We start from the raw sequence: 20793 nt of genomic DNA on the forward strand, positions 1-20793 counted from the left end.
AGGACATGCTCTCTTCTGAAGGCCTCTCTCTAGAATTCCACAGGATGCAACGGCCCCAAGACGAAGCCTCGGGTTTCCTCTTGTCAATCTGCTTACCGTGATGACTGCCCTACACTCAACTCATTTCTCATGGTGGCATTAAAAAGATCCATAATTGATGCATAAGCCACAAGAAGGCGGAGCTCATTGGCTGCACGACCGTACAATAAATACTCGTACCAGATCCTCTTCTCCAGCTCAAAGAAAGAACAGATTTCTAGTTTTTGCCTGAGCTGACTTCTGAAATCGATAGGACACACACATTGCATGACAACGCAGGATATTGCTACATAGGGTATTTAGAATTCTGAGTAACAACGACAACAACAAAAAGTGGTTCATTCTAGGTCAGTCTTCCAATTTCCAAATGTTAATAAGCAAGCAACATGCTCTCTGGAGTTGTCTTCACAACACAGTCCCAGAAGTAAGTCGCTCTGCCTCATTCTGCATCAGACTGACTTAACTGTTGCAAATTCATTTAAATTACTTTTATTTTCTGGTTATAAATTCTCATACTCTCTATTCCAAGGATGAGAACAAGATAGTTGCTGATGGGATAAATGAATTGATTTTTTTTTTTTTAAAGTTTGCTCTCAAACACAAGAAAATGAACATTTAATAACACAGAGAATATAGAGTCTGTCTGTGGCTGCAGCTTAATCTAGATTTGCTCCTTTCCTGGAATTGCTGACACCAAAGCAGGGATCCAGGCCTACAGTGGAGCGAGGCTGAATGCACTGACTGCTGGGAAACGGCAGGCTACAGCCCACAGGCTTCCTCTAAGGTACCCAGGAATCCTCAGGGGCCTTGCACTAAAAACACATGGAATGAATGCCCACCTCAGTGTTGTAAAAACAAGCTCTGGGACCCTATTCCCTCCAGAAATGCTTATGCAGAGGAATACAAGTTAAAATGCTTGCCAGACCTATATTCACAATTACATTTTAAACTCGAATTAAAAGACAACTTTAAACAAGCACTCCAATTATTACTGTATCTTGGAGTGACCTCAACAGGGGTGAGGGCACTAAGGAGTGATGCTGGACCACACTATGGTGACTATCTGCTGAGTTTTATCAGAAAGGATGTTTGGCTTTAAACTTGGCATCAACTAATAAGAGTTTTAGTCCTCTACCAAAACTCTTTCCAGAAAAATGAAATTCAACAATAATAAATCTGTCTCATTTCAAGGAAAAAAGGAGTCCATTTTTAAAAGGTAAACTAATTCTTCACAACTGGCTGTAAACTCCTAATGGGCAATAATTATGGACCTTTTGTTTCAGCCAAGAGAATTCTTATATTTATAATTAAGATACATACATAATTTACAGTTATTTTCCACAAACCCTTTCTCATTTTTTATAATAGAGCCAGAACCCTATAATGGTACCATGGTCTCATGTAGCCAGCATCCTGAAATTGTGCACAGTAACACTGACACCATCCTCCCATACACCAAAGCTGAGGAGGTCCTGCCACTGTGAGCCTGCCTCAGAGAGGGCTCGGGGTACTCAGAACTTGATCTAAGAATGAGCTAGCAGAGTGTGGTATCTTCTGCCAGACTGTGTTTCCTGGGCACAGCCCCCAGCCTGCCAAGGGAGACGGGGCATGAAAAACTCTGCTCAGAATGAATCAAGCAGATTTTTTTCTCAAAGGTCACCAGTGGTCAAATCACTTAGCATTTTTAGCAAATTCTTGCTTCAGATACCAGTTGCTTGAAACCAGGGACGCCCATCAGACCTCAAGCAGTAGCTGCCCACGATGACATTTTATTTATGACACACTGTGCTGAGTACCTGTGAAAGGGGGCACTCCTTGGCCAGTGAACTCTGGTTCATGTCTTTCAGCAAGTCCTTCAGAGCATTCCTTACTGTGGTGTGCGACCATTGTTCGGGAGGCAAGTCTTCTAGTTTGGGGCAACTATTTGAGACATAGATTAGAAAGAGGATTATTACAGGATTGCATCCTGCTGCAGAACATTCCTTTAAGACAGACAGATTTCATTTTGCGCATCAAACAGATGCATCTGGAGATTGCTCTCGGTCTCCTGATTGTTCCGATTAGTTAATTACTTTATACAACACATCTGCTGTATCGATGCATGAATTATACATCAGCTGCCTGTGGTGGCTATTTTTTCATGTTACTTCTACCTTCCTGCTCTGATGCGCTTGGGAAGACAATTTAAGGTGTACTGCTTTCTCACAAGCCACCGTGAAAAGCATTAACGTATTAACTGATTTCCTCCCGCTACTCTGTTCAGACGAACTAAACTGGCAAAAATACGTATATATAAATAAATAAGATCATGGCAAAAGCGAATAAGGCATTCTTTCACAAATGTACACAGATGGCACTGTTCATGATATGCAAAAATATTTTTTTCTTAAGTAAACTTTATGTAAAATGCCTTCTTGTCATGCACCATTTAATCGACTAAAAGCAAAAGGTCTTATCTTTCAGCGGCATGCAAAAACACATACATTTCAGGGGAGAGGAGGTAGATTTTAAAGTCCTATGTTGAGGTTAAGAGAAAAATAACAGAAGGGGTGAAGTTACCAAATTCATTTAGATTAGCGTGTCTCAAACGCTGAGTTAATAAAAACTGCAAGCTAGCCAGAGAAGCATCCTGTGCACACAGGTGGGGAGAAGGGCTTCCCCTTACGGCTGCTGCACCGACTCACCTGTGTAGCTGGATTTTGAGAGTGACCACATGGTACACATCCTGAAGCATGTCTGCTACCGTGGCATCGGGGGCATCTGTCACATATGACAGTGGAACCGGATTCCACTTCCCCACCTGGATGAGCCCTGGTCCAGATAAAGAGAGGACATGCTCAGTGCTGGCTCTCGGGCCCAGCAAACGAGTGCTATGCTCTTCCGTACTGCCCCCACCACAAGCAATATTGTGATTTCTGTTTCAATGATTCCCTCTCCCTCAAAAAGGCAGGTCAATGAAGATATTCACAGCTCAGCTTTCCAAATTGTGAAATTATGTAAATGACTTATAGGGGCTGTTTATTATTTTGGAAATAAACACCCATCAATAAAAATCTATGCATCAGGCCGCAGTGTCCTAACTTAGAAGGAAGTTCTAATAAGACATAGCAGAACCGGTTCTAAATGGCTTTATGATTTAGATAAGATTCCCTATTGCAGTGGGAATCAGCATTGAAAAATACTTTACAGCCCATAAAACCATCAGAAACAGAATAAAAGAAACAGAACTAGATATTCAGTCATAAATGCAAATTGACTCTCAACAGTCCATCTGCTCAAATACGCTCCTCACTTCCTTGTGGGTCCTCAGTGGAGCAGATTATTAAGGTCAATAAGCATACTAATGATTCAGCTGAAGTAATTTAAAAAAAAAAAATCTACCTCGACATTCCACATGAGCAAAATGTGTGTTAACTAAACCAAACTGAATTAAACCAATTTTTAAAGCCACAGTCTATAAGGAAGCAACATAAAACACAGGCTGCAGCTCTTTGACTAAAATGCTCCCTGCTTTGTCTGAGAGGCAAACAGGAGGACCAGCAACTTCCCATCCCCACAAGCATACCATTTACCTTTGGCCTGGGCAGCAGAGCTGTGCGAATAACCTAGAGACAGCAATGCCATCTCTATCAGCTGATTGAAAAGCATATCCTTTCTCACCAACACAAATTCCGCATGCTCCTCCTTGCAATCATACTCAATGGTGTTTTCATAATGTTCCACCACGCAGAAAACTGGTAGCATGGTTCCTATCAAAAAGACCGAGGAAAAGATAGAAAACCAACAGTCTTCAGAAACAGTCTGGAGGGAGGAACACCTAAGCTATGAAAATAAATCTTCACCACAGTGAGAGGAGCCTCACAGCTTCCCAGACAGTCTGGGAAGAGACACTGGCACAAAGACACACATGCAGTTGTTTACTGTTTGAAAGTTGTACAGGAAATACTTTAATTTCCTTAACATGAACTTGGTCTTGAGGTAACATGGGCTCACCTCTCATTTTAATAGTGCATCTTCCAAAATCGGTGACTGCAGAATTACTTATCTGACCAAGCAGTAATGCTGATGAGAGACAAATAAGTGTCTGGTGTGATTTGCTGTTAAGTGCCACACGGTACACAGAACTCGCTGCACTTGTCTTCACAGAGCCCACTTTCTTAGTGCACACACACTTGCGTTATTAACATCCTTCATCTGCTTGTGTCCAAATTATCCGAGGACACAATTATTTTTCTGCCCCTTCTCAGTATTTCCTCTAACTGGTTCCATAAAAGGAACACAAAACTTAACCAAACCGATGCTTGTAGACACTGTTTGAATGCACATAACATAGGAAAATAACACTTCTATGACTGCCCATTGCATCTACCTGAGGGGGTAAAAAAAGACATGACAGCAGCTGTACGTCTTTAACATTAACTATTTCTGCTGCAGTAAATATGATACAGATGGCAGAGAGTGCAAAGAAAGCTGGCCTTACTGACACGGACGGACTGCATGGGTCTGCTGCTTCCTTGGTGCCTTACTTTCACCCAGTGCAGTAACTCGGTGGCACAGGCCACACTACTACTGTTGGCACAGAGGCTTGCGCTAGAAGCTGGCATCCACCTGCGGTGGCACTCAAGGTATTAATCCAGTACACTGACAGACTTCCAACAGTTACAGAAAAGGGTTAAAAACAGATGCATCTGCACAGTACTGTGGCACACTGCCAGGAGGGTATCATCTTTAGCATAAATGATGACAAAGGTTACTTTAACAGGGCGCCCAGGATCCCCAATTAGTTCCACAGTATCCCTGCCTGTATCAACTCCATACTCCAGACCTGCGATGGACTCGCAGACTCCGAACTTATGAAGGTGTTAAGTGCGCATCGACCATCAACCATCGACCGCTGCCTAGGATCAGCATTTCCTACTGCCAGGGAGGCTCTTTTGCTTCTGCTGAACAAAAGCCGACCATAAAACAGCTTCATCTTCCCACATGTGTGTCTTCTCCAAAGCTTTGTGAACTGTTCACAGGAGATTCCAGCTCTGACAATTAAACCCCTTTAGGTTTACTTAGAAAAGCTCACAAACTCACTCGGAAGTACCAGCAGGCTAGGCATGAAAAACAAGCCGCAAAGCTTGCCAATATTCTTGTCATTCATTCAGCTGTTTTATACCAGAGAGAGAACCCGTCAGGGATCAGAAGAGAACTTGGGGAGACCGCAGCAAAAATAGCAATATGCAAACTGGTGATTTTCTTCCTTGGCTTGAAGGTATTTTGGCAAAATCTCTTAAACAAATAAAAACACCCAACCCTTTTTTCTTAGTGCTTTCTCAGCTTAGCCACAATTTTTATCTAGCACCTGTCAAACAGAAACCATGCACATGAAAAATAAGATTAAAAAAAAAAAAAGCTGCTTTAGAATTTTTTTTGCTGTTTGTATTAAGCACAAACCCTTCTAGAATTAGACTATGTTTTTAGGCTATGTGATTTTGAATGTAATACATTTCTTAAAGCATTTGAGCAGGAGAGAGATGACCGTGCTCTGCTTCCTCGTCTACTGATGTCTGCACAGTTGGATTAGCAAGCCAAAAACATATATACTGGGTTTTTCCTCCCATGGAATCAAAGAGAGGTGTCAAACAGGGAGCAGCTTTTCAGACCTCAGCTCTGCAAAATAACTGAAACCTTTTTAAACCACTGAAACAGCCTGGATTGACTCTGTGCTTAATTGATCAAATTTAAAGGTGCCTTATAGATACTAAAGGTGGCTATGGATACGACAGCAACAGGATCATCTAATTGCAAATCCGGTGCTAGAACTGGCATGGTTGCCCTCCTGTTAGTGGGAGTAATGGCAAACAGGAGCCTTCGCTGGACTGCCTGCTTGTTGGAGCTGGTGTTAGGCCAGACTTCTAACTACAAAAACTTCATAGCCTTCCTACACTAGAAAGGGAGAGTACTGGTCACTGCTGAAAGCTAAAAATACCACATGATTTAAACCTGAAGGCAGTCTTACAGGCTTTTGCTGGAGGTTTATGGGCCTGTGTAAACAGCACGGCTGCCATACGGAGCAGTGAAGGCTGTAGAATCCTTGTCTAAAACTGTCCTGGCATTAAAGTTTGCTGTGCAAATATCACATAATACCAGAGACAGCTGAAATCTCCTATTTAGGAATTTATGGAACTTGTGTGTTTGCAGGCGTCAGAAAGTCTTTTTTACAGAGCCTCAGCACTACACAGTACAATATTAATGTACTCTGTTTGAAAAGCCATAATAAATTATATTTTTAATGCTCTTACCCTGGCTTAAAGATGCATACATTCTTGGCAAACAATCAATAAATAGGGTAATCATGAGTAGAGGCCAAAGAATTTGCTGAAGTGCTGTTTTTCCATTTTTAATAGATAAAGATCTAACAATACGGACTGCTGTGTCTGTTTATTTCAGGATCAATATATTCTTTGTTTTCGCCAAACCAAGGGAAAAAAATAAATGATTGTATGATAAATGTTATGCATCAAACACAATGAAATTCCTCGGCCTCCTAACTTTCTCTACTTAATATTCGTGGTTGGTAAAAGATGGCATTATTATTCTTTGCTTAGCAAATGCAGGAAAAATCTGGCTCCTATATGTTATTCAATGACACAATAAAGTCCCCTGTGAGGCATACAGGAAACCCCACACAGGAACTGTCTTATGGGGTGTACAATGTCCAACACAGGCAAAGTTGTTTAAACTCCAATTTAATACTAGTAGAAAATCACTTGTTTATATTTTTTTCCTTTATAAACTTGTCTGACTCTTCCTTCCCTTTACCAAAAATATACAAGTATACCAAAAAATGTAAAAACTAAAATCAGAGCATTTTTCACAGTTAAATAATCACTTTGCTCTTCAGAAAATAAACCACAATAAATTACATCACAAATCTTTGTTCTCATATGTCAGGACCATGTCCTGAAATCTCCTTACAGTTAGTAATCTCAGGAAAAAACCTATGGTGATTCTCAAACAAACCTCAGTGTCTTACTCTAACTCAGGGTCAGTTCAAACACCAGCCGCCTGCACATCCTTAACCGCAGTAGTATCTACAAATGGACCCTGTGTAAGTGATGACCATGACGCTTAACTCAAGACTTTTACTATCCAACTATTCCAATGCTTCCAGTCTTGGGTTGGAAAGAGGTGCCACTGAAAAACAGCACTTTCAAAACATGATTGACACGACAGCCCAGAACGTCACTTCATTTCACATCCGAAAGAGGTCTAGAAAAAGAACAGTCACAGCATGTTCCAGCCCTCCACCTCCACACAGGGTGGCCCTTGGGCAGACATCAAGCAGCTTTCCAGGATTTGGCTGGCCAGTATTTACCTTTCCTAAGGTTGGTTTTCATCAGATGGCCCGAGTGTTTTAAAGGCACGCCCTGCATCTTTGCACCTGTGCTCCCAAGCCTTCCTCTTCCTAGTGGGCTCCCGTTCTGCTCCAGGCGGGCAATCTTGGCTGGTGGGCCCTTCGGATCGCTCACATTGTTAGACATTTCTGAATGCTCTTTCCCCTGAGTTGCCTCGTTCAAATGATCCATACTCAAGTCACTGTCTTACAGATCACCTGCCAGAACTGGAAAAGAAGACGTTATCAGTGGGTGGAGGTCCGCAGCTACGCCTGCCCCATACATGTCTGGTCCCTAGACGTTCCCCTCCACAGACACATTTGTGCAGCTACCGTAATGATCTAACCACACTGTGCTTCTGTATATTGTGGAGTCTAAAACTACAAGGAAAAACGAGCTTCCTTTCGGAACAGGGATAACCCACAAGATTAAAAAGAAAGTAACAAATCCTACTCATTCATACACTCTCAATTTTTAAAATTAAAAGTTCATGACAGACTGTGACCGTAAGATTTTTTTTTCAATGAAGGATGGAAAGATTATCAGTGTAAAGCATTGAGCTTGTTAGGTCCTTCCACTGTGACATATACTGCAATCTCTATTACAGATGAAAACCTCAGCGGAGCACTGCCAACACCCAAATGCTTCTTAACTTGCCACTTGCTTTATGAGTCAGGGCAGCAAAAAGTTTTCTACTATCTGAGTCTCACGAGTTCCATGCTGTTAAAGATCTCAAGCCTCTGCTCAAGCATGTGGCTGGATCACTTCAGCCCTAAGCACACAGGAAGGTGTGAGGAGCTTCCTCAACTATCTTGAGTCTTTTAGCAGGACAGCTTGTCTTTTGGAGTTAATATTTAGGTGTTCATTGCTAACTGGGTGCTGTTAGTAATTTAAATCGGAAAAAAAAAAAAACCTGAAAATATTTTATATAACACACAAAAGTGTATGAAGCTCAAATTTTTTTTAAAAAAAGAAAATCCCACATCATAAACAAAACACAATCTCCAGTATTAAAAATTAATCAGTATACAAGGGCATAAGCATCATAATATCAGAAATACGTTAACTTTCAGTTGTGTTGAATATCAGACTTGAATTTTGAATACTGTTTATAATAAAGCAACTGCACAATATACTGAAGTTACTTCTAAATTAATAGTTTTAAATAGGCTGGTCAACAGAAGTGTGCTATGAACTTTCATTAGCCTTGAAGTATTGGGGATATTTAGAAAGCCAGAGAGAATATGACATCACTTTTTGCAGCTGTCTAGTATTTTGAAATATCTTATACACTTTTAAAAATAATTACAACGCGCAAACTCTTTGGCTCTGGATCAGCTGAGAGCAGCTTGTGTTAGATGGCTTTTCTAGAAACATCTCTCTCTCTCCTTAAGTCCATCCTACTTCATCCTATATAATCAAGAAATGGGCTGGACATGTGATCTGGGTGCTTAAAGCAACCTTAAGAATGCCAATCCGAGCTGGAGAGATGGCTCAGTGGCTAAAGAATGCCAATCCAGGAACTACAAAGTTTGAGAAATAATAGTTCTTTTATCTTTGTATTCAAGGGTAGCAGGCTAAGAACTAAAGGTTTACCCTTGATCTTGGTCCCATCTGGTTTTGGTTATGAGGTTCATTAACAATAAATGCATATTTTTAAGACTACATTTTAATCTCGATCACTCCTTTCCATTCTATCAAGCTGCAGTCTAAAGCTAAAATCAGAGTGAAGATTAACTTATTCAAATTACGATGCAAAGCTGATTTTTTCCAAAATTGGTTGCCTTACCCTGGTACAGAAGACAAAATTTAAAGCATATGAATTAAACAGAAAAAAAACTGACCCTTGGGGCAACTTAAGAAAAAAAAAAGGGAGGGGGGAATTCCCAACAGTATCAAAGTTAATACTACAGAGCATCTTAGATAGTCACCAGGCTTAGCAGTGCTATGTGCTGGAAAAGAAAGTGGTGGACTTCAATTTAGTTAATGTATTGACAGCCAAAATATCACACAGGTCATGAAAAGCTGTTTTTTGAATACACACCTAAAGCATCTACTAGACACTAGGTCATTTTCTAAAAAGGTTTGCATTATAAAGTAAAATTACATGCACATAAAACACTCAATCTAATACTACTTTAATACTCTATGCCAAGTTCATCAAATGCCAGGCTGGAGCTGAGTCCAGCCATGGCCAGGAGGCCTCCCTACACTGACAACACCTAGCACTAACTGGTCTCCACCAAAGCCCATCTCAAGAGTTTTGAGATACAGTTTTAAAATCCTTTTAGAGTACTGTATGGATGGCACACAGAAAGCAGGCTACTTTCCCAAAAACTCATTTCCCTGTCCATAAAATCAGACCGCGTAGGATCCTTCTTGGACGGAGCTGATATAGTGAACTCCATCTCAGTAATTATTTCCTTTAAGAAGCAGGAAATAAGAGCCCGAAATTCTGATTTCAAGAAAGTACTTTTTTTTTTTCCTTTCTCTCTCTCTCTCTCTCTCTCTCTCTCTCTCTCTCTCTCTCTCTCTCTCTCTCTCTCTCTCTCTTTTTTCTTTGCATCGTGGGTTCCTTTTCAAGAGTTCCTCTTAGGGTCCTTTCCTTCCCGACAGAACCCCAGAAGCACATTTGAAGAGCCTGTGCCCTTATCCATTCCATATGGCCGGCACGATCCAGGCCAAGCTTTCACTGTGACCTTTTAAAGAGACAAAGAAACAAACTACTATCTAGCAACAGCAAAGCTGCAGTTTTACTGAGTGAAATTAGCAAAACCGACCTGAAACTCACCACTTCAAAACTTGACAGCATATAAATAACAAAACAAAGGAGATTTCCTTTGCAGCCCGGGTTCTTGAAGTGAAGTTCAAGACTGGTGTTTTCTATGTCCTTTTTATTATTATTATTATTATTTAAAAAAAAAAAAAAAGCAGCAGACCTGAAGGCGACTTCCCCTGAAATTGTATTATTTTCTCTTCCCTTACCCCCGCCCCACTAAGCGGGGGAAGGGCAAAAATAAACGTCTAGAAGAGTAGATATGGGAGGAGGGGGGTAAAAAAAAAAAGTCACAATTCGAAAAACATCATAGCTAGCTTGTAAAATGTCTAACCTCAGAGAACGGGGTTTGGAAGGGGAGGAGGGGAGAGTGGGAAGTAGGGAGGAGGGAGAAGGTAAAATTGATCTGACAAGTGATTCGTTGGGGGGTGGGGGGAGTCGTAAAAACAAAGCGGAACCCGTTAGGAGCTGTACACTGGTGGTACTGGGGAGGTGGTGACAGAGGACTCTCTTAAAAAGAAAGGGGGGAAAATCACTGCGGACAAGGACTCTAGAAAGGGTGGGGAGAGGAATTAAAAAAAAAAAAAAGATACCCTCCGCCCCCTCCTCCCGGGGAGCTCCTGAGAGAGCGCGGAAAGTCGGCTTGGTGTCACCCTCGCCAGACTCGTCAGAGACCCCGGAGCGTCAGGGAAAGGCCACCTCGCTTTCTTCCCAGCCGCCCCCTCCCCCTCCCCAACAATCGCGACTGCGATTAACAAACCTTAAACTTTTTCCCCACCGCCTCGCACCCCCACTGAGGGTATCTAGCAGGGGCCTGAGAGGGTGAGGGGTAGAGGGTCGCGCCAAGAGCCCCGGGAAGGCACTAGGAGGCCACTTGGGAGGCCGGCGTCACCGACAACCACCCGGGGGACCCTCTCCCTGCCCATGGACTCGGGGACCCGGAGAGCCCGGGAGCAAAGACGGGGAGGGAGGAGCAGGGGGGGAGGGGGGAGATCCGAGGGCAACCCCGCCGCCTCCTCGGCGGCCACTCGCTCCCCGCCCCCTCCCCCCAAAAGTCGCCAAGCTCTCACTCAGCCCGAGTCGGAGGTAAACAAGGAGCTCGACAATGGCAATGAGACTTGGGGGCGCAGCCGCCGCCCGGAGGCCCCCAAAACTGATGCAGAGTTGCGCGGAGGGCGGTGGGTGCCCGGCTGCAGGCGGGATCCCCACGCAGGCGGCGAGGCCGGAGTCACCGGCGGCCCGGGAGAGGCGCGCGGGGGTCTGCGCGCGCGTGTGAGCGCAGCTCCCCGGACGGCTGCCCGTCGCTCGTTCGTGTCCCCTCGCGGCCGCTCTGCCCCCATTAAACCAAGAGTTGACTCATCCCGGCCGCGGTGGCCGCCGCCGCGCCGCTCAGGGCTCCGCGCGTCCTCCCGGGCTGCAGCCCTCGCCGCCGCCGCTGCTGCCGCCGCCGCCGCTGTGGCTGCCGCTTCTTCCTCCTCCTCATTTTAATGCGAGGCACCGGCTGGCAGCGCAGCCTCCTCCCGGCCGCCCGCAGCCTGCTACCCCGGCGGGGCCGCCGCGTCCCGGGCGCGGGAGGGGGAGCGCGGGCGGCGGGGGCAGGGTGCGGGAGGGCCGGGAGGGACCGGGCTCAAAACCCGGGCTGGAGGGCCGGGATCGGGGGAGGGGCGGGGGCGGCGGCGGCGGCCCGGGAAGAGCTGAGTGGGGCGCGCGCTGGCGGCCGGGCGCGCGAGCATCCGTAATGAGCCGCGAGCGAGAGAGGCGGGCGGCCGGCCGAGTGTACACAATGCCCGGCGGCCCGGGGGCGCGAGGAGGATTCGGGGGCTGGGGGGGGGGGGCGCCCCGGGCAGGTGCGTGCGGGCAGCAAGGAGGAGGAGGAGGGGCAACTCAGGGACCCAGGGCTGCCCTGGAGGGACTGGGGCGGGGGCATGCAGGTGGCACTTGAGGTGGGGGCGCAGAGGGACGTGGCTGGAGGGAAGAGCCCCACGGAGTGCCTGGGTAGTAGAGCAAGACAGGCGAGAAGCCTAGTAACGCTCTCCCCAATACTTATTCTCAAAGGAATGTGATCTCTAAACTGCCAAGAGTGACATCCACTAACTGAGTTAAGGCTTTCGGAACAAGTCAGAGCTACTGATACTTTGGGCTTGTGAAACATGCGGCGGCCCGTAGTGCTGGAGTTAAACTAAATTTGGGTCACTGGAAACACACCTGACTTGCTATTACAAAGGAAAAGATGTCATCATTCTTAAAATACTTCCCATCGGGCGAATATAGGAAACTTTGGGTTAGTGAATGCATCTGTTATGGCAATAAGTACTTTCATGATCAGGAGAAAGATCCCCGGTTACATCATTGGCCATTATTACACAGTATGACCTTTTTTTAGATAATTAGCTAAACACAGTATACATGAAAATAAACACTATGACATCTCACCCAAAATAAAAAATGCATCTTTTAATCACTAAGGTTTTTAGCCCCACCCGAAAGCAGTTTATCAAGCAAGAGGCAAGTGTTACATTTTGAAGAACTATTTTGAAGAATTCAGTAGTAAAGGAAAGATGTAGATCAGAAAAACACCATGTGATACTTTTCTTTTTTTAAGCAACAAGTTAGGACAACCGCAGAGATAGGGACGAGATATGCAAATGAAGCTCTTTAAAGCGACCAATACACTCTCAGGCACACTGTTTACACTAGAAATCTAAAAAAAGCAGAAGGTAAAGTAGAGGAAATTATGGCCTCTTGGGAAGGGCAAGTTTAGGAGAAGCACAAAGAAAATAGATTGCTCCAAGAGTACCCAGGTTCGACCACAAACCGAAAGGTTAGTCAAAATTGAGAAAAGCAACCGTGAATTTAAAAAAAAATTATGTGTGTGTGTGTGTGTGTGTGTGTGTGTGTGTGTGTGTGTAATCGAGGCAGAAACATACCATCCAAAACAAGGGAAGAAGTTTAAACCACCTTCACCACAAAAGGATAAGAGTACATTTTTTTTAAAGTTGAAATGTGTGGGAAATGTGGAGGCTATTTACAGTATAATAATCAATAAGGAAAATACAAATACAGCCAAATATAGCACTTGTGTGGGAGTCTGTATTGTGACTGGAGGCTAAACTTATTTTGAAAGATATTTGCTATTTAAAAGAACAAACATGATTATCTTGATGAGAACAACGTTGTTTTTCAATGGGACACATTAAAATTTCAGTCTCCAATGTGGATATCTGAATAGCCCTTCAAATTCAAATTGGTAATACCTGACATGTTTCCCAGAAACCTGACCTTTCTTAGTAGGTACAGTATGTCCTAGTGTCCTGCTGGGTGAATTAGCATAGAGAGAGAGAGAGAGAGAGAGAGAGAGAGAGAGAGAGAGAGAGAGGGAGGGAGGGAGGGAGGGAGGGAGAGAGAGAGAGAGAGAGAGAGAGAGAGAGAGAGAGAGAGAGAGAGAGAGAGAACTACACTGGCCGACAAGGCAACAAAATGTCTCTAGCTCATGCCACTCAACTTCAACTGAATTCTTAGAAAAAGAAGGAAGGAAGGAAGGAGCAGACTAGCTGGCTGTTGGTCAAAATAAATTTTGAGCTAAAAGACAAGAACACTAAAAACAAGAGGTTTCTAAGATGTCATATTTCAACAGGGGAGTGAAAATACTATAAATGTTTCTCCAATAATTTTATACAAATAAGTATGACAAAATGCCTTCTGATTGCCTCAGACTCCCAATGACCTGATCAATGCTAATGTAACCTGGGAAAGCTATTCATAAACAAAAAATATAAAAGTATAGAGTAAGGACCGGCGTGGCCTAGGGAAAATGACAGAATAAAAGAATGTAATGGTATCTAATAATGACTTTATTATAAAGAATAACAGTATAGCAAAATCATCAATCTACTAGTCACATGCATATATTAATTTCCCTAAAGCAAATTCTTTTTTTAAAGAATAAACTATATGTTTTTTAATTGTACAGGTAGAATGACACACAGGCTGATACCTAGTAAGATGCCATAGTGATTATTTTTATTACTTTATTATTATTTTTATCACTATATACGCTCATGAGAGTGTGTGTATGTGTGTAATCTTCCTCTTTAGTACACTCGCTATAGCCACTAGGCACTGGCCAGAAAAACTCAATCAAAATAATAAAAAGAAAATTATATCACCTTCCTATATCTGGTAGCATAAGCCATCTTGGGGGGGGGAGGGGGCGGGATATTACCTGATTCTACAGGTACATCTTGTCTTTAGCCATAAAGATACAGGCAATTGTTGAAAATAGTTAAAAACAAGATAGAATTTATAAATCTTGCTATCAAACTGGAGCATTTCAGCAGTCCAAGTCCTGGGGCACCAGGGCATGACCTATTCAGCACATGGATGCAGTCAGAACAGAGTGTGTGTCCATCTCTTCTCATGTGAAAGAGGCATCTAAATTGGCAACACAAACGGAATGAGCATGAAATATTATAACAAACACACAGGACTTTAAAAACTTAATGAAAGGACGCTGCATGTTTCAGATGTTAGCCGAAGGCGCTAAAACACATTTAGAGTTGTGAATAGTGTGTACAGTCATAATAAACAGAGAAGGCATTTAGAACTGGATGCTTTCAGATACGGCAGCTCCTCTGGTGACTGTTTATAAAGCTCAGCAGCATAGTGCTTTCTATAGACATGGTTTGGTTTGGTTTTTATCTTTTTAAATTGAAATACAGTTGGCCATCTCCACTCAAAGCAGCTCCATCCACGTAACACGTTGCTTTTTGTCATGTCAACTCTTTTGTTTTTGGCTTTTGCTGCAGGTGGTATTTTCTGTAGATGAGTTTCTGGGAATATGGTCTGTGTTGGCCATATAAGGATAGCTACTCAAGCCATATGTTTTGCTGTCATGTGTCTCATTTTTGTCTGTCTGGGATGTCAGTACTGATTTCTACATCGTTTCTCGAATGGACCAAACAGCATTTTGCTAGAGCACGGAGGAAACACTGGGGCCGCGGTCCAAACAACTTTGTCAAAACACTGTCGTGCGTGAGGAAATGCAATATCCTGTAAATATTTGCAGCCTCTTGTCTCGTGTCATCTATGACCAACATCGTGACAACTGCTTACAGTTTGAGAAAGAAGCCACTTGTTCAAGTTCATAGGTTTGCAGTCTATGTCTGCATGCAGCTTTACCAACTAGAGCCCACATCATTGGAGGTCATGGCAGAGCATATGCTAATCAGACTTACTCTGATCTGTGGGTCCTGCAGTCAACTTAACCCAGCCTTGAACTTGGGGAAGTTCAAGTGCACCCCTCGTGATTTGCCCTTACTAAAGCCCCAACTAATCCTACAAGTAATGGGCCCTAGCATATATTCTTGGAGCAATCTATATTTCTCCTTTGTAGTCGTCATCACATTCTTAATCAACTAACCATCTGAGTGACTATCAGTCAAGCAGGCATCTCCCTTATGGAGCTGAAAGCCCTTTGAGTGCAGAAGTCTCTGCTAATTGCCACAGATGAAGAACTGAATACAGTATTCTTGCAATAGTTACATTATGACTGCATATAGAAGAGCAAGGAGCCCTCGGTGTTTTTTTGCTACCAATCTTCACCATTAATTGCACTAACAGTACTTTTTGAGAACTGCAGGAGCGAGGAAGCAGGAATGGTGCAGAAGGTGCTTGCATCACTTATCTTCCTCTGTCTTTCTTTTTCTCCCCCCCCCCCCCCCCCGAGACAGGGTTTCTCTGTGTAGCCTTGGATGTTCTGGAACTCACTTTGTAGACCAGGCTGGCCTCGAACTAACAGAGATTTTCCTGCCTCTGCCTCTCAGACTAATGCTCAATGAGTTAAAATTATGTAAAATTTACAAGTTAGGGTCTGGACAGGTGGCTCAGAGGCTAAGAGCACTGGCTGTTCTTCCAGAGGACCTAGGTTCAATTCCCAGCACCCACATACCAGCTCACAACTGTCTGTAGCTCCAGTTCTAGGGGATCTGACACCCTCATACAGATATACATGTGGGCAAAACACCAAAGTATGTAAAATAAAAACAAATAAATCTTTTTATTTTTTTTAAGTTACAAGTTAGTTCTTCTGCTGGGCGTGGTGGCGTATGCCTTTAATCCCAGCACTTTGGAGGCAGAGGCAGGGGGATCTCTGTGAGTTCAAGGCCAGCCTGGTCTACAAAGGGAGTCCAGGACAGCCAAGGCTACACAAAGAAACCCTGTCTCAAAAAACCAAAACCAAAAAAAAAAACAAAACAACAAGTTAGTTCTTCTATCCCTCTTCAAATGTTCCATGGTCCTGCCTGGCTAGTAGCTCACGCAGTGGCACAGTATTATAGATTATAGGACATTTCCCATTACAGAAAGTCCTACTGGACAGCACTTACCTAAAGAACTCCTGTAAAAGATGCGTAAGTGAGCCCAGGATCTGATCAGGAGTCTTAGAGGTGCTGACTGGCTCTCAGACATTCTAATGATGTCTAAACGGAGATCATTTTCCATTTTAAAATTAGCCCATATATCTGGAATGTTACAAGGAATGAGACTAGTATACCATTGAATACAAATTTAAGATAACTTTCCAGACATGTCTGCATTTGAGAGGGTCCTGCAATACACTTGAAACAATATGCAGTTATTGTAAATACTGCTTGCTGTGATGCTTCAATACCATATGCACGAATGTGAGAAACTACAGCCGCTCCACCCGTCCCCCAGCTTCTTGTGAGGCTAACACAGCCCACCTTGGATCTCCGTCAAGCTTTAACTGTAGATACCTGGTACACTACAGGAAAAAAAAAAAAATGTTAAAGGCTGGAAAAAGTTGCAGGAGAAAGCAAAATATAATGACGATAAGCTTTAGACCCGAGATTATAAGGGTTTGGGGCTTTTCCCCACTCAAGGAATTTGGGTTTCAGTTATAGCCAGACTGGTAGTGATCTAAAGATATCACCTAATTCCTCTGAGGTTGGATGTAAATGCCCAATGGTAGATTCCCAACAAAAAAGAATTTTTGCTAGCCAGGATTTATTGAATGAAATAGTTTCAAAGCCACCTTTCCTTCCAGAGACATTAGTATAAATCTTTGACAAGGTCTAGTGGAAATAACTTCATCAAAGTTGCCATTTCTATCTAGACCCAGATCTAAAAACTGAGTAGAAGACCAGTGAAAATTCCTGCAGTTGCCACTGAGTCCACTCAGAATAGGCCTACCATTGTACCTTTGTCTCCAGATGCCTGGCTTTATCTTATGGCTCCTGGAATGAATAAACTTCAGGCCTCTTTTCTCTTGGGACGGCTCAGCTATCCCCTTTATTATACAGGTTAGATTAGCCTTTGCTGTCCCAAACCTGGTACGCTGCAGGGGGAAAGGACTACAGCTAGAGCTTCAGCTTATTTTCTCCTGCCTCTGCGTCTCCATCACACTACTCAATCCTACCAGCTCTGTAGCATTCAGTGTTCTTACACAGATACTTCCAAACTGCAGGGATCCAGGCATCTTAAAATGTATCGTGTGTGTGTGTGTGTGTGTGTGTGTGTGTGTGTGTGTGTGTGTGTGTGTGTGTGTCCAGATTCTTTCACTGTGCCTGCTGCCACAGGAAGAAATCCCAGAACTGTTTGCATGAAGGAGTGCTTAAGCGTCTTTGGAAGGAAAGGCTTTGGGGAATCACAGCCCACTGCCAATTGAATGGTTGAAGATATGTGGGCCAGGCAGTGTTTTTAAGGTTCCCAGGATGTCTCTGCTAAATGATCAGGTCTGGAATCCACTAGCTTAGGCAGTACTTTGGAGACAGGGACTCAAACAGGCCCGCTATGACACCCCTGGACTAAGGTTTTTAACCTAATCCTGGGGACACTTTGAAAGACAGGTTTGTTACAGGTACCAGCAGTGAGGGCTCCAAAAGTCAAGAAGTAAAAATGTGCAAGCATTTGTTTCAAACAGACAGTTAGAGGGTTAGGAACAGGATATTAGATCACTGAGTTGGTAAAAAGGGGTATGCTGTCCGAGGAACCGTGATAAATTAGCATTTGGGCACTTGTATGAGATTTACTGGGGTGCCAGAAATCCTATGCAGGTATGTGATTTATCATCACAGACATAAGCGACTAACCACAAAATTACACATGGAAGCTCAGCTCTACAACTAGTCTATTATTTACTGGAGCCAGAACTATCCAAGTTTCCTCTAAATCTCTCTCTCTCTCTCTCTCTCTCTCTCTCTCTCTCTCTCTCTCTCTCTCTCTCTCTCTCTCTCTCTCTCTCCCCTTCAGCACAGTTGAGTGTGATCAGCCCCCCCCCTCCCCCTTCAAAACCACTATTTAACCTTGAGTGGGCTTTTCAAATAATTGAGAGCTTTTCTTCTTTTTCTTTTTCTTTTTCTTCTTCTTTTTTCTTTTTCCAGGCTGTCACTGTATTTGAGCAGAACCAAAGTATTCACACTGTACTGTACGTGCCCTGGATGCCCTGACACTAAGTGACATTTCAACCTTGATCAGTAAAGTGGAACTCCTGGGAAACCAGAAGGGCTCTAATTCCAGTGAATTCCAACAGCAATCCTTGCCAACCTTCAGCCAAGACAAACCAATCAGGCGTCCTTAAAGATGTGGATACTATCATTGATGTTTTCTGGTTTAGTTGCATGGATAAAGAGTTTGATGCCGCAATAGGCTCAAATAACATCTATGGGGACATCAGCCAAAAGCAGTACCTACATCTAGTACTGTGCTGCCATGAGCAAGGAAATGCCACAGGACACTAGAGTAGGGGATGGCCCACTGCAAAGGAAAGCCACAACCTGAGACAAATCCTTCTCACCTGGAAAATGATTAGCCCCCATTTTAAAGCTTGAAATCCGATGAAGCAAAGGAGGAGGTGAGCTCCAAAGTAAATGCTATTGGGCTGATGGATTCTTCAGAAGAGCCTAGCTTCCCAGGGCTTTGTCCTTACCTGCCAACAGCCACAGTCCAGTCTGTGCTAGATCATTAATTCATAGGATGAGTGTCTGACCCCAGAGATAATTAGCCTGGACTGAGAATCACCAACCAGTATCTCACCCATTTTGAAGGTCCTCCAATCCAAGAAGATAGATACTTTTTACTCAACACAGTATCTTAGCAAAGGAGGAAGAGAGCAGAAAGACTGAAACAAATGAGCACAGTCAGTCCAAATATTCTGTGTCTCTTTTCCCAAAGCCTAACAATTACATTTACTAAATAGTGCATCTTCCCTCAGTTGCTCAAGTAGAAATGCATCACTGAGAGGATGGTATAAATGTAGTCTACGTAATAATCTATACATTGTTTATAGGTGATGACTTAAGACTTTTTTTTAACAAAGTTCTTAAGTCTAAATTAATTAATTTCAAATTTAGCCAGTTATCTCTCAGGTAGGAATAAGGATGAAATGGTTAACTTCTCACCCAACAACTACAAACATTCTTTCCTATGTGATGCTGCCCTCGATACAATGTTATAGCAGTTGTTTCTGCTGATTTTGTATTAGGGATTTTCATAATAGCGGTAAAATTTTTAATGAACTGGCAATTAACTTATAAATTATATTTTACTCAAGTTCATATTTATATAGATTATTTTTCTGATATGCATTACTAAGGAATATTAATATGTAGTGAATCTAAATTAAAGATACATTTATTATGTGTAAAAGCATTAATTATGATAAATAGCTTTACAGTATAACTATAGAAGGCCTAGTTACCTGTCCTGAAGGTGGCTCTTCATTAACACGTTTATTGTAAAACTTAATTTATTAGCAAGTTAGGAAAGATGTTTTCTTCAAGGCTGCCAAATACAAATAGCCAAAACAAACCGGGTATGGTGGCGCATGCCTTTAATCCCAGCACTCAGGAGGCAGAGGCAGTTGGCTCTCTATGAGTTCCGAAGCCAGCCTGGTCTACAAAGTGAGTCTAGGACAACCAAGGCTACACAGAGAAACTCTGTCTCGAAAAACAAAACAAAACAAAAAAGCCAAAACACTATGAATGTAACATATATATAATTCCTGATTATTTCCTGGTTCTTCTTGCTGTAGGTAGTTTATTGTATATATGTGTAATAATAAGTATATATGTAAAAATATTAAATAGAAAAATTAAAAATTAAAAAACTTAATTTATTAGGTAACTAGCATGGACTATACATTTACATGTAAATGTCCAGCTGATACAAAGCAAAAATTTTATAAATAATACTACACTATAACTTTTATAAAAGAACTAGAGAACCTTGAAGCTATTTTTTAATCGTTTATTTGTAAAAGGCTTTTTCATTTGTATTTCTTACACATAAACATATGTGAGAGACAAACAGCATATTTGTGAACACTATTGATAGGGACCAGCTTATAACTGTCTGGAGACTATGCAGCTTGATGGACGGTCAGTAACAACCCTTCTCCCATCACGTCTACAATAGAAGCAAAGCTCCATATTCATGGTACATTTAATGTAAATGAAATTTTTTATCTCTTTGAATGTAATTAAGGCCCTTGAAACCAAGTCTTGAGCTCACTTTGTACAAAGAGAAGTTATCACTAAAAATTTAAAAAGCTTTAATCAAGTGTAAATGTCTCTTTGA

The 20793-nt window shown here is 42.7% G+C and overlaps 1 protein-coding gene across 8 annotated transcripts in view; it reads right to left on the reverse strand.

Moving 5' to 3' along the window:
- Positions 1–20793, reverse strand: part of Satb1 (SATB homeobox 1) — a 95130-nt gene that overhangs the window by 63283 nt on the left and 11054 nt on the right. For 3 of the 8 annotated variants that reach the window (XM_051153051.1, XM_051153052.1, XM_051153050.1), the window contains exons 2-5: positions 7406–7651; positions 3612–3788; positions 2724–2850; positions 1836–1959 (exon numbers count right to left, since the gene is read on the reverse strand). In XM_051153051.1, the coding sequence (XP_051009008.1) occupies positions 1836–1959; positions 2724–2850; positions 3612–3788; positions 7406–7616 (639 nt within the window). In that variant the 5' untranslated portion in view covers positions 7617–7651. Of the gene's footprint in view, positions 1–1835; positions 1960–2723; positions 2851–3611; positions 3789–7405; positions 7652–10215; positions 10785–11270; positions 11450–20793 lie in introns of those variants that run through there. The other 5 variants (XM_051153056.1, XM_051153054.1, XM_051153053.1 and 2 more) reach the window with 4 other exon arrangements.

This window comes from Acomys russatus, chromosome 11, assembly GCF_903995435.1.
Source record: "Acomys russatus chromosome 11, mAcoRus1.1, whole genome shotgun sequence".
Lineage (NCBI taxonomy): Eukaryota > Metazoa > Chordata > Mammalia > Rodentia > Muridae > Acomys > Acomys russatus.